Raw genomic sequence first — 14,093 nt, 5'->3', positions numbered from 1 at the left:
CACACAAAGGAAACTGAGGCAAGAAAGATGATGGAAAAGAACACAAGCCACTGAAATCAACACAGGTTATTCTCACTTCCAGTGCTCCGTAATCCCAGCTCCAGTCAAGCTCAGCTTTTCATTAATTCTCTACACAGGATTCAACCACCAGATTTTGGGCCATGCTGAAAAGGGTTGGATTTGCTCATGAAGCAAAAAGAGATTAGGAGTTCACCCTGCCCACAGATAATAAATCCATAAGCGTTCATGCAAATACAAACATGAACACACAGTGGAAAGAAGAACAATAAACATTTAGTGCCCATATGTGCCCCCTTCCCAGTTGTGGACAGATAAACACAATGTTTATATCATACTCAGTGCTCCTTGGAGCCACAGTTACAAGCCCTCAGAGTTCCCCATAAAACAGCAACAAGCAGGAGTCCAAAAGGAAAGTGAAGGAACAGCTAAATCACTAACATTTCCCAACAAATGAGAAATCTGGCTGGGTGGTAGAGACTGTGTGGGGAAACATTTGAGAGGCTCAAACAACCCCAGTCCTCCCCTACAAATGATCCATTAAAAGCCATCCTTCTGCCAAGAACCAGGCAAAGACGGGGAAGCGACTGCTGCAAAGAAAACGGTTGTCCTGATCGGTTCTGCATGACAATTGACGGGAAGGGGCAGGCAGCAAGGCCCATCCTCTCACCATGGTGATTAGGCATTCCAAGTGTGCAAGATAGCCCTAGCTAACACATAAAGAGAAAGAGAAGCTGGAGACCAGCGGATGCGAGCCAGGGCCAGATGGTCCTGCAGCCGGCAGAACTGGAGCAGCTCACACCCTGCTCTCCGCCACTTTAATGGCCCAAACGTTTCTTTATTCCAACAATACAATCAAAACACAGCAACATGACAAGAAGTCCAGCAACAGTTTGCTGAGGGCAAGAAAAGGAAAAGGGTAGTTCAAATGCTGAAATAAAGGTGTGGGGAAGAGGCTGTCTGTGGGCTCCAATGAAGTCTGAGGTCTGACAAACCAGTACAGATCTGGAATGACAACTGAAATCCATGAGTTTTCACTGGCATAAGCAATATCAGAAGACTGTCTTTTTCTATATTCACAACCCCGTTTTTACTCATTTAAAATTTACCTCTCATTCCTCCCACAAAGAAACATACACACACAAAACTCTTTAGAAATGTAGCCAGTACCACTTTCTTTATTTTTCACTATGTAAGTAATCCCAATGCCAAATGAGGTCCAATAGCTGTTAAAAACATGGCTTTACCTTTCTTCTAGATCCTAATTTAACACACCTAAAGCATTTCACAGAAAAGGCTCTAAGCATATAGTAAACAAAAAACAACCAAACCTCATGTCTACAATTTGCACATGGAATAACTAAAACATGTGTCCTCCTTAGTATAGGCCCTAGTGTATAAATAGCTATTCAGTACCTGATCTGTTTGAATTGATTGTATATTATGCTAAGAGAAAATAAAAAAACAGGAATTAATATATTATTAATAATTCCTACTTGGCACTTAAACAGAACAGAGCTTTAATTTGTTCTCAGATGTTTCCATTTATTAGTTTTAAAGCTATAAGATGCTGAAGTGATTTTCAAAAGCAGCCCAAATTCTACGAACTAACAAGAAATTCACTTCCTACTGTGATGCGAAACTGTCAGGAAAATATCAAGTATGAACAAGCTGATGGTGCCTTATTCCCCATCCCCCTCTCCTAGATTGGCCATTTGTTTACATGTTTCATTACAGGGGCATTAAACAAATATGCCTTCTGGTGGTGGTAAATTTCTAGAAAAAAACAAAGATGCAAGAAGAGGCTCTGGAAATTTATTTATATGATTCTCAAACTAAAAAAGGGGGAAACTACTACGTTCCATATTACAGATGTGGAAAACAAGGGTCTGAAACGTTCTTCAGCAACAGACTAAACTTTGTGATAGCTATAATAAAGATTAAAAGTGACACCAAGAAACAAAAATAAGCATCATTTGTAGACTAAAAATAAAGGCCAGAGACTGCAAGTCAGTCTAGGACTCTATACATAAATGGTACAAGAAAATATGGGTAATTGCTCTAACAGAAAAACTCACACAAAAATTGCATATAGAATAGGGGAAGAAAAAGAAAGATACCTATGCAGGAGATTGGTGGAACTTCATCATATATACTAGTGCCCCTGAACATAAGGCACCTGTGCTGAAAATTTTCAAAAATATGTGGATTCTGTAATTATGTATTATGAATTTTTATTTATTTATTATATACTTACGCTTGTACCTTACCTGTCTGAGTATTCTTAACTCACGCTGTCATGTTTATTTTCATTTCTTTTCACTGTTACTTGGAATATTATTTATAATGTATTTTTGTGAATGTGCTATTTTTATTTTCATTTGTACTAATTAATAAAAATGAATAAAATTATTAAATAAAAAACTCTAGGGATATGGAAGATAGCACATTCTGGAGTTCCCCAAAATGAACAGAGTTGGGAACTACAACAATCAATACTATGACAACCAACAACCAAGCCCAGCAGAAAAAAAATTGTTCTGCAAGGTCCAGGTGCTACTATGGGTCTCTCTGCCAGTTCCCTCTACTAAGAGGAAACACTGTGGCAACTAGTATGTGGGAAGCTGCAGTCCCACAGGACAATTTAATTTAGAACCCAAAGAATAAAGATAGTTTTAAAAAGGAGAGTTATAGATATCTGTCACGTAGGGATACAACATTTATATCCACTCCAGCTGAAAACTTCCTCAGTGATGACACAATTATTTGAAGAACACCATGCAATGTGTCTGTAGATGCCTATGGAACACACATGTAGTATAAGCAGTGTTCCATAAATCTAATTAGTATTCTTAATGAACATCTGAACAGAGCTGGACAAAAATGTTTGTCTTAACAATACGATCCTGTCACCTACGTGCCAACTTCTGCAGACTGGGCTCCAACTTTCCTGGAATCATAGGGAACTAAAAGAAATAAATAAATTTACTAAAATACTGAGAAACTCTGTCCAGGAAGCAGACTGCAAAACAATAATTTGCACAAATACGTTAAATTCATATGGTACCCCCATTAACTTCTGCCACTGACTTGGGATACAATTGTGTATTTGTAAAATGTTGAATCCAATCTGAAATCTATGGTTCAACCCAATAAGCTATATAATTTATTAAGACCTCAAACTATATTCTGAAGGCAGAACCCCAAACTCTATTATACCAAAGTAAATCCTAATCGACTTTCAAGTGGGTATGAGAATCAATCCAGATTTAAAACACTAATTAACAGAGATAAGAATCTAGCCTCATGGGAATATAAATACACAAAGTATCACTTAGTATCTAATTAATAAAATGAGATGCCCACATCTTTATCTCTACAGAGCCATACATTTCCTTCATTAGGCCCCGTTAGTATTGCAGTACACCTTGGATAGCATTTCTATTTAAACACACACACTCACTACAAACCCACTGTGTTCCATTCCTTTTCTTAAAAATCAAAGGAACCAGTTAGTGAGAAATCTAACTTTGAAATTATAAGACACAAACAAAAAAATGAATATAGTCTGTTGGTGGCGGCACAAGGAACGTTATGTGTTGCAATTAAAGTTATTCACCCATCATGTGGTCCGATTCCATGGCTGTATTTGGGAGAATACAAATAAACTAAGCCTGGCAATTCTGCAGGGTGTCTATTGAAGGCATACAGGGTTTGCTGATCTGATGGCTTTTACTACCTCCATCAATACACTTTTGCCGACCAGCCTGTCTGTACAACCTTTTCTCTGCAATGTATGTTAAGAGTGGTGGTGAAAAGAATCCTTGTTTCACAGGAAAGATTTGTATATACTGTTTGCACAAGAAAATGGAGACAGCTTTTTAGGGACCAATGACCAAGTATTTATAAAAGCCCGTAAGGACACATTTACATACATGCAAATATGTTTGCATGCCTCTGCTTCTGTTCAGATTTACAGTTTCACTAGAAAGCTACATCAGCCATCAGACACATTCTAGAAACTATCAACAAAGAACCTTTTACCCATGGAACAAACACCATGTTCTTGTCTAAGATACTGAAATGCCTAGGAATATATGTGCTATCAAATAATATCTAAACATGCCAAGGGTATTTAAAGGTCGTAAGTAGCTACAGCAATATTCTCTCACTCTCCCCCACTCACAAAGTCACAATAAAAAGTCTTAAAAATCCTTGATTTATTACAATAAAGTTTTAACTAGATGAGAGGCAATATTTGTGTCCAGAGTTAAACCTAGTCATTCTCCAGTATTTTATAACTTTACCTAGCTTATGGTTTTCCTCCCATGAAAGCATTATAAATTCTAACTAATTTCTACTTGTTTTTTTATGGCAATGAATGGATAATCAAGAAAGAAAAACTTTCTGTGTCTTGACACATTTCAATCAATCTGCACGATTTTTATTCTGACTTTCAATGTCTGTTTCCAAAACTTCCTACTTAAGCCCTTATTCTCCATTAGAAGATATATTTTAATGTGATTCGCCTATTTACTATCTGAGAATTCATCAATACTTCTAACAGCAAACTCCGTGGAAGATCTATCCTTTCTCAACAGAGAATAAGATCTCTGAGCATGAGTGCATGAAAACACAGATGAGCCCACCAACCTATCCCCTTTCTAAGTATTGTTAAATATATTAATGTAAAGTATTGTATACTACTTTCTGACATTAGGGGATTAGTAAGATGCAATATTCAATATTCTCTAAACATATGCAACTGACAGGTCAGCTTTTTGCACTCTTATCTTCCAGCGTGCAAGATCTGAGTAAGCTGATCTGAGTGGGTTTCATATCCATAGAGAGGTTATACATATAAGGAACAGAATAAACCTATTTTTTTCCTTTCAACCTTTTATTAATATTTTCCCTGCTTCACTCACACACACAATTTTAACTGTTGCACACAGGAATCAAAGACCAAAAAAATCCCACGCAAGTAGTTCTCACACAGCTTGTGCCACACTAGGGGGAAGAAAAGGTGCACATCTTTAGTGCAACAAGCAGCTTCCGTCTTCAAGAGGGAATCACTCCACACTTACAAATGTTGACATAAAAGACACACTCGTGGCATATTTCAAAACCAAAGAGTGATGGATTTACAAGGCAGGTTGATTTTATGGTGACTTTTATTGACAAGGTACGCGGGCTTTCGGCAGATGCCTCATAGCACTGGGAAGTTAACACAGTGCCTAATTCAAGGAGACAGCCCGAGGAAGCAGCACCGACAGGGGAGAGAGCGCAACAACATCTCTATTACTCTCCTCGGCATCATAAAGGAGGAGAAGAAAAATGGTATCCAGGAGGCAACTGGGAAGCTATGCTGCAGGGTGTGTGTTTTTTTAATTGCTGATTCTTCCACACCCCACTCTACCCAGTCCCAAAAAAAGAAAAAAGGGAGGGGAAAAGGTCTCACAAGAAAGAACAAAGAAAAAAAAATCTCAGCTCAACATCTAAGCTTCACTTCTGAATTTGGAGGAGTGTATCATGAGCCAAACACTGTCTTATCTTCAGTTTCTTAGATGGGGAGCTCACAGCAATTAATAAGGAAGGGGGTCAGCTATGGGAGAGGAATGCTGCAACAGGCATTGGTTTCAAAGCAAATCTTATACAGGCTGGGTTCAGCTTGGTCTGCGAAAAATAATTTCACTTCCGAATTTGCAGAAGGAACTATAGAAAACACCTCTGCCCACAGGAGAGTTATTCAGGCAGGGTGTTCTTGACTAGAGCATCACCAGCACCCTTTTTTTCTCTGCTTTGATGGCAGGGCTTAAGTTAGCTTATGTTAAATATCCAATAATTATGTCTTTACACTGATCAGGGAAACAAATAATGGTGTACTGATTACAACAGGTGTCAAATATGTGAGAAAAATGGTCAGGGGGGGAAGTTTAACAAGACAGTAGGGCAACACTCTTCATGGAACAGATAAGGTCCTTTGAACAAATGTTCCTAGGTAACTACAGGGAGACAATCTCCAGTACGTTCACAACAGGGCCTCTCTCCCTTTTCTGGAATGCTGACCGTTTTTCTGTGTCTCAGCATCCCAATCTAGTATAAGAACAGCTTTCTTATGTAGATTTCCTTCAATCCACCTCCTTCTATAATCCATCAACATCTATTCAAAGAGAAACAGAACAAATATTATATACCTCTTTCACTACATAACACACCTGTTGAGCATTTTGATGGCCCCACTAAGGCAAAGTTCAGGTACTTACATCTATCATTTCGGTCCTCAGGACTGGATGAGGTCTCCCGGTCTGAAATGAGGCCAGAGACAGCAAAGATCTTTTTCCCAGTGTCATCAACTTTGAGGGAGCCAGGGGAGCCAGAGGGGAGCTGGGCTCCAAACTCATACTCCTTGCCATCAGCGTCTGAGAAGCGAAGGTGAGGAGAGTCAGTATCATGGCAGTTCTTCAGGCGCTTGGCAGGTGTAAAAGCTGACTGGTAACTCTCCCTGTCCTCAGTCGAGGCGAAGGGACGGAAGGCCCCAACACCACTGTGGTTCAACATGCTTATTGGGGTGCAGTCCAGATTGGGAGGTGCAAACTGGGGGTGCAGATGCAGCAAGGAAGGTGGAAAATCACGGTTGGTGAAGGCTCCTGGCACACCACCTTGTCGGTGATACATGGAGGCAAAAGTATAGGAACCATTGGTGAACGGGATGTGCACATCCTTGTCCACCGATACAGGGACGCCAAAGGGCCTTGGCTGCTGGCAGGGGATGGAAGCATCACGGCTGGCTTCAGCAGTGGAAGCGAGAACCATCAGGGCTGGAGATGCCAGAGGATTGGGAAGGTAGGAGGAGTTTTCCATCTTGAAGGCTGCCCGGTGTAAGTCCATCGGAGTATCTTGCCTTGACAGGCCCACAAGGGGAATGGTCTTCCCTGGATGGAAAACAAAGCAACGTCTGGGTGTAGAGCTGAGGTATCTCACTGGAGCTTCATCACTGTTCCAAAGCTGTGGGAAAAAAGAAGGGGGAAAGGGAAAAAATATTTAATTATCAGTCAGTCTTAGGCAGTTGGCTATCCTGAATGCAACAAGAAAATTGAAAGAATCAAACCTCCATGTGTTCTCCCCCTTAGGAAATCGACAAGGAACATCGCAAACAACTAGAAGGGTCTCTAACTCCCTCTAAGGGTGTGTGTGCACAAGTATTCTCCTGCTCCCAGTTCAGTGCGTTAGCATCAAACTTAAAGTGCAAGAGAGGATCCCCACCAAAAAAGAAAAAATGTGTCACCTTATCACACTCTAATAGTTTTCTGTGGCTCATGCAAATAGTGCAACATGTTGCGGCCTCACTGACCTCACATTCTGCCGTACAGAGGGGCAAGGGACCAAGGCAGGTTCAGATTAAGGCATGTGTGACTGCTGAGGACTGAGGGCTCTGAAGAAGTGCATCTGATCCCCACAAAGAGTTATGAGGGACAATAACTGTCTTTAATGAGCAAAGAATGGAAAATTACGCAATTCCTGATAGACAAAAGTATCATGATAAAAACATAATCTTGGACTGTGAAACTCTTATGGTGGTAATTTTAGGTCCTATTGTCTAAAAAAATAATAACCAATAAAACAAATAATGAGTAAGTTATTCACAGTTTACAAATGAACATTCCTACATGTATTTACACAATCCATTAAAGCATAAACAATGTACACAGAATATCTGGTTTCTGTTGTAAAGGCCCATGTATTTACCTGTGCAGATAAACCCACAGGTTATAGATTTCACATTTTATTCAATGGTGCAAGTGGGAATAAACATGCCTGTCTTATGCATTTCTAAATATTCTCTGTATTCTTCCGTGTGTGCCTTTTTTTTTTTAAGGAAAGTAGCACCAAGTTCATCAATAAAGTGCTTGGCATCTCTGACAATATTTAAAATCATAATGGGTGCAGGTACCATCTGATCTCTCACAAGCATTTGCCTTTTAGGTTGAGGACTGCACAAAACAATCAGTAATTTTACTTCCTAATGCCCTCATGCTTAAGTAGATTTGTAAACTGTCCTGGATATGCAGTTAACATTGAGATAAAAATATTAAAGTTTACATTGAGAGAAAAATATTAACAAAATGTGTAGCCTTGCTGTTTCCTTTGAAATTACTTACAAATCCTAAGAAGTAACCTCCTCCCCTCAAAATAAAATACAGTACATACATGTACATTTGTATATATGTATAAGTAATAAAATCTTTCCCTCTAGCCCTTTTTAGAGTTGAAATCAACATTCCTTTCCCTCCTCTTCATAACCAACCTAGAATCCAACCATTTAGAATGCCACAATGCACATTAACATACAAGAACTGTTACTTTAAAACAATATACTAGACTTGCAGCAATCTAAAGGCCACAAAAAATAATATAATAAAAAAGCTGTTACAAAATGTGCCTGTTAGATCCAGAAGGTCAGACATAGCAAATAAAACTTACTGAAAGGGTCTCTTTTCTAATGGAGTGGCTTTTGTATTCTGTGAATGAGCAAGGCTAGGTTAAACTCTGTGGAATCCTGGCTGCGCCTTTCATGCTGTCCAGCAATAACATTTCCTTTTCTCCCATTCTGTACCCAGACATTCAGTTACTGCTGTTAAGTGTGAAGATGAGTGGGCATCATCTCACCTCTTCCTCATATGGCTCCCTTCCTGATACAGATCAGTGTTAAATTACCAGATTACAGATCTCACATTAACACAGTTTGGCCTCTTCCATATTTTAAATAACTTTCTATCAAGTTCTAGCCATGGACAAAAAGATGCCAAGGGCAATCTGACCAGCAATCTTTCAGGTTATCTTCTGTGCTGTTTTCTGCATAGCTGATTTATTACGGAAAACAACTAAACAAATGTAAAACAAAACTGCAGTGATTGGTGAACATGAAATCAGGGTAAGGAACCCGAACATTTCACTATTTTTAAAGGGAAAAAAACCCACTCAGATAAATAAATACATAAATACACTATTAATATCTAAATTGGCCCATGGCACTGATGGAAAACCATAGTCCTTCTAGGATTTAAGTAAATGGGAGGGATGAGTGACAGCACACAGTAATGCCTCTGTGCCTGCTTTCCTATTTTAACTTTCACTGTCACCTCATTACGTTAAATGTATTTCATAAATTAGTAATCTGGAAGCCACACTTGACACTCCTTGTAGGATACTGTGAATCACTCCAACCGCCTTATCCGTTTGCAAACTTCATTACATAGAGAATAAATCAACATAGTACAACATGTACCAAGCCAAGTTTAATTTTTTTTAGTTCCTGCATCCTTTTTCTCATTTTCTCCTTGTCTCTTACCCTCTTTCCACCATCTCTTTGCTCCACACTATTATCCCCTATCACCACCATCATTAGGAGCATGTAGAGATGAGGCTGCGGCAAGGCTAGTCATTATGAAAATCTATAGTTAATACACTCCCAATGTCAAAATGTCATTGGTTTTTAAATATGGAACCCAAAATAAGAAAACTAACTGACCTGCTTAATTAAAAAAATATGGATTGCAGGATAACCAGCCTGATGAAACATTTGGGTGACTGGAAGGGAGCGGGCACAGCCAAAGTAAGTAACTGTTACTTTTCTGCCTCTATGCTGATTTTTTTAATTTAGCACCCTGTGCAAATCCAGATTAAAATAACTTCAGCTATTGATCCAAGCAGTGGAATTGACATTAATTTTAGTTCACTTCTCACTTTGCAAAGGGATCAATAGGAAGTAATAACAGCTGACATCCTTGCTGAAAGGAAGAGAAAAGACGGTCTAGCGACAGAAATCGAAAAGCAACCAAATAAATCAGCAGATACTTTTCCATGGCATCAGACAAACTCCAAACAGATTGCAAAAAGTCTTTGTTAAATTAACTAAACAAGGAGTAGAGGAGGCCAAGGGGGTGGAGATAAATCTATGAGGCTACACAAACTGTCCACTGGGTATCCAGGTTTGATCAGCACACCCAAAACATAATGTTTATATTTTCAAAATCACCACTTGGCTTCATGGATAAGTATGATTCCTTTTAAGGACACCGTCATTTGCAGCTATGATTTAACTGCAAAGTGAAGTGGTAAGACCAAAAGAATCTAAACTGAAAGCTTCAGCCTCGATTCATAATAAAATTACAATTTACAACAAAATCTAGCATGTCATGCACAGGTTAGGTTTTTGGTTCCTCTATTAATTACTATAATGCTATTTTTAATCTCCCAGAAAAAGAACCTTCTAAAAGTAAGATAGGCTAAAATAATGCAGAATTTCCCATGCATCCTTCTAGCCATTATGCAAGTGGGTGAACAGAGTTGGTCCCAAGCTGCAGGTGGACAACTCTTTAGGTAGTTAGGATAAAATATATATTAAATACATAACTTAAAAAACATAAGAGTTTCTGTGTAACAAATTACTTTTCTACTCTTAATTAAAACAGATAAAACACACATCCCAGACTACTGAAACAGGTTGCATTTTTGTGGTCCTCCAACTATTTCCAAATTCCAAGAATTAAAGTAATGGAATATTAACATTTGCTCTGCTCTTTGCAGAGAGACAGAAACAACTTTTAAGGGAATTCAAACCCTTGGGAAAGAGAACAGACACACTTGGGCACTACGGATTAGATCTCGTTGCGTTGTAATCACATAATTTCAGAAACAGGGATTTAGAAATTTATTCCTAGTTAGAAAATCCCAATATTATAAAACAGAACTATCCCAGCTGCTGGAAGGGATTAAAGTGTTCAAATGGATTATGTATTCTAACTAAACTGGATTTCCTCCTAATAAATGAAAACAAATGCAAGATTGAGGAGGAAAACAAGGAGGAAGAGATTCCACCACTGAAGTAAGAAAATGTGTAGGTTTGTACTGTATTTCTTGTCATTAAATGTCAGGATAGTTTCGGAATTGCATATCTACAAACTAGATTATGAGACAATGGGGTAGGGGGGGAGAGAGAGGGGTGTAATAAGGGCACTGTGGTTTGAGAATCCAAGAATACCAGTCCAGAACATACAAAGATCTATTTACATGTTCATTAAACTGATGGTGGATCGGGACCACTGGTGGAGCCAACAACAAAGAGAATGCATTGCCTCTACCTAGTTGGGTCTGCAACTTTTTTCTTGCAGAAAAATACAAGGAAAATAAAATTAAACTACAGGGAGGGGAGGGAGAGTTAGCAATAATTTGAGTTAAGGAACTAAAACAGATACCGATTTCGACCCCCACTCCAACAAAATGAATCCTCCTTTTGTTAAAAAAAAAAAACAATTGCAGAAGTCGAAACCCACAAAAGGTGTTATGTACCAACTGCTGGTAACCAACAAAAAATATCTTGCTTCTGATCTAACCTGCAAGTTATTCGGGGCCAAGACCCAGAAAGACTCCTCAAAGGACACGGGATGAACACAGCGCTTCTGAAACTTCCCCAGTTAAGACGGGGGATTAAAATAAAACTATTCTCTACTCCCGTTTCCTGATATAGAATAAATACTGGATTGATTTGGATCTTAAATGTCCTACCAACCTCCAGTTTCTTGCAAAAGCAAAAACAGGGTTTTAATTTGAGGAACATTAACCCGCACTTATCTCACTTTCTGCAGTTGCAAATTAAACAGGTGTTTGTGCGTTCCACTTTCTAAAATGAGCACGAAATAATACAGCTGATTTAATATAATTTCAAACAAGTTTACAAAAATAGCGTCCCCTTTCCACATCACTATATAAAACAAAAAAGTGGGCGAAGAACATCTCAGAAGTGCATTTGGGAGATCTAGGGATCGGAAAGTAATTCCCGGGTAATATACCCGCCCTGCCACGCCTGGTCACTTTTTCACTTAATATCCCCCCCCCCAAATGCTCTGTACCGGAAAAAAAATCCAAAATCGCTTCACAACCTTGCAAAGAAATCGAGATTTTCACTCCTTCCAGGAAGGGGGGGGGAGAGATCTCTCTCCATCTCAATTTCTACAGTTCCGGACTCGTTTTCTTTTTAAAACACTAAACAAAGCTCATCAAATGCGCGGATGCCTCGTGCTGTTTGAATTTATTGCAACAATCCCTTCCCTGCACATTTCCTGTCTGGAAGGCGAAAGCATTCAGTGCAACTCCTGAATTGGACATTGCCTAATGATTTCATTGTGCCCAAGCAGATGTTTTTTATGTATTTCGATCTACAAAGTAAGGAATTATTTCCCCTTCCTTGCAACCTCTGTGCTGGCTTCCCTGCCCTCTGTTGTTTTATTTAAAAAAACTCGTTGTTTCTTGGCTTCGTGCTCAAAATGCGAATAAAGTTTTGCTAAAGCAGCCCAGCGAACTATGCATACTCCAATTTCCTTCCTCTCGCCAAGGATTTCCAACCCGTCTTGCTCTATTTGCTCGCTGCACCGGTGTTGACCCTGCAGCAGCAGCACAACATCGCCTTTGGTATTCCTTGTAGGAATAATTGCAAACATGCAACCAATAAAAAAAATGTTTTGCATCTTGAATAAATGCAGGCGGAAGGGTTTCTTTGAAGAAGAGTTGTTTGTCTGAACTTCAGCCCTTTCCCCGTATTATAAATATTTCACATGTGCAGCCACCATCGCAGCGAAAAAGAACTTGGAACAAAAAAAGGTGCAAAGTATTCCTTAATTGCAATTATGTAATTTCTAATAATCAAAGTTCGCATGCGCGCCCGTTACATAGTAAAACTGAAAGCTTATGCAAAGATTATTGTGACTTTGGTGGGTGGTTTTTGCGCGCTGGGCAAACCGGGAATTTTTAAACATTGAGTTTTGCACAAAACATTTGTGTGTCTGCGTGTGTGTGTGAGACAAACTGGCTTGTTCGTCTCGACAAAGTACCCCCCCTTTGGTATTGTTTGGGGAAACAGCGTTATTCCAGCGAGATACCGTGGGACATGCGACGGAAAGCCGGGAACTATCCGTGGTTTGTACATGGAATGCTCCCCCACCTCTTTTCTTTATTTTTTTTTAATCTAAATGTTTTTTGGGCTGCGTTTGCAGGCTTCTTCCCGTGGCACCTGATCCCACCCCCCTCCCCGTGTTCATTGCTTCCCACCCCCACCCCTCCCCAGTACAATAAACAGCAGGAGGAAAATCCCGGGATGAGAGCTACCACTGAAAGGGGAGGGGGCACCATATTGATCTGACTTTTTAAATACATTCTCATTAAAATCCCCCCCCCGCTTCTAGTATCTCCACCCCCGGACCCCGATAGGCATCATTCACGGTTGAAACTTTGCATTGAGGAATGGGGCTAGAGATAAATGGAGGAACAAACTTAACTTACAAAGTTTGACTTTTCGAAACATCAGCGCCCGCATTTGAAAGGGAGGTAAAAAAGTACAACAGAGAACTGAATCGAAACCCGGAGATCTACTGTTGGAAAGTTAGATCGACACATAAATGCGTACACACGCGCACGCACACAATATATATATATAACATCCCTGACTTCCTAACAGACACCCTTGGGATCTCCCGATACTCACCGTGAAAATTCCTCGGGAGGTGGCGGCCCCCTTTGGTTTCAGACTGGGAAAAGCGAGAGCTTGAGATGGTGCGTATGGAGGAGAGCCGGACGTGCTAAGCCCGGCGCGTGTGTGCAAGCGCTTTCGGCCAGCATGGGAGTGAGCAAGAGCCTGACACGGCTGCTGGGAGCCAAGGAAGACGCAGCGCTGCCTCTCGAAGCTGCCTCTAATCAGTGAATGAGCTCCACTCTCCCAGGGACTCCTAGCTGCGCGCTCTCGCTCTCTCACACACACACTCGCTCTCGCTCTCTCTCACACACACACATAACAGAAACATAGAGTCGGCCTGAGAACGGAATATATTAGGGCAAGGAGGAAGCCTGGGAAATGAAGTCCACAGCTGGGACGCACAGCTGCTCAGGGATGAGTCCCCACACACACATGAAGCTATGCATTAACTTTAGCGAGGAGGCGAGGAAGGGAGGGGATTCGCTTAGGGTTTAGGTGTTTTCAGCGTTTTAAGCTCATTGTAGTTGGGAATGAGTGAGCAGTATAA

At 40.1% G+C, this 14,093-nt stretch overlaps 1 protein-coding gene across 3 annotated transcripts in view; it reads right to left on the bottom strand.

The window, feature by feature from the left end:
* RNF220 (ring finger protein 220) overlaps positions 1–13,849 on the bottom strand; it is a 486,818-nt gene extending 472,969 nt beyond the window's left edge. For 2 of the 3 annotated variants that reach the window (XM_061632742.1, XM_061632743.1), the window contains exon 1: positions 6,285–6,995. In XM_061632742.1, the coding sequence (XP_061488726.1) occupies positions 6,285–6,909 (625 nt within the window). In that variant the 5' untranslated portion in view covers positions 6,910–6,995. Of the gene's footprint in view, positions 1–6,284; positions 7,027–13,558 lie in introns of those variants that run through there. The other variant, XM_061632741.1, reaches the window with a different exon arrangement.
* Between the last annotated feature and the right edge of the window lie 244 nt (positions 13,850–14,093).

The sequence above is a fragment of the Rhineura floridana genome, chromosome 6, assembly GCF_030035675.1.
Source record: "Rhineura floridana isolate rRhiFlo1 chromosome 6, rRhiFlo1.hap2, whole genome shotgun sequence".
In the NCBI taxonomy this organism is placed as follows: domain Eukaryota; kingdom Metazoa; phylum Chordata; class Lepidosauria; order Squamata; family Rhineuridae; genus Rhineura; species Rhineura floridana.
This window is presented reverse-complemented; position numbering and strand designations above follow the sequence as displayed.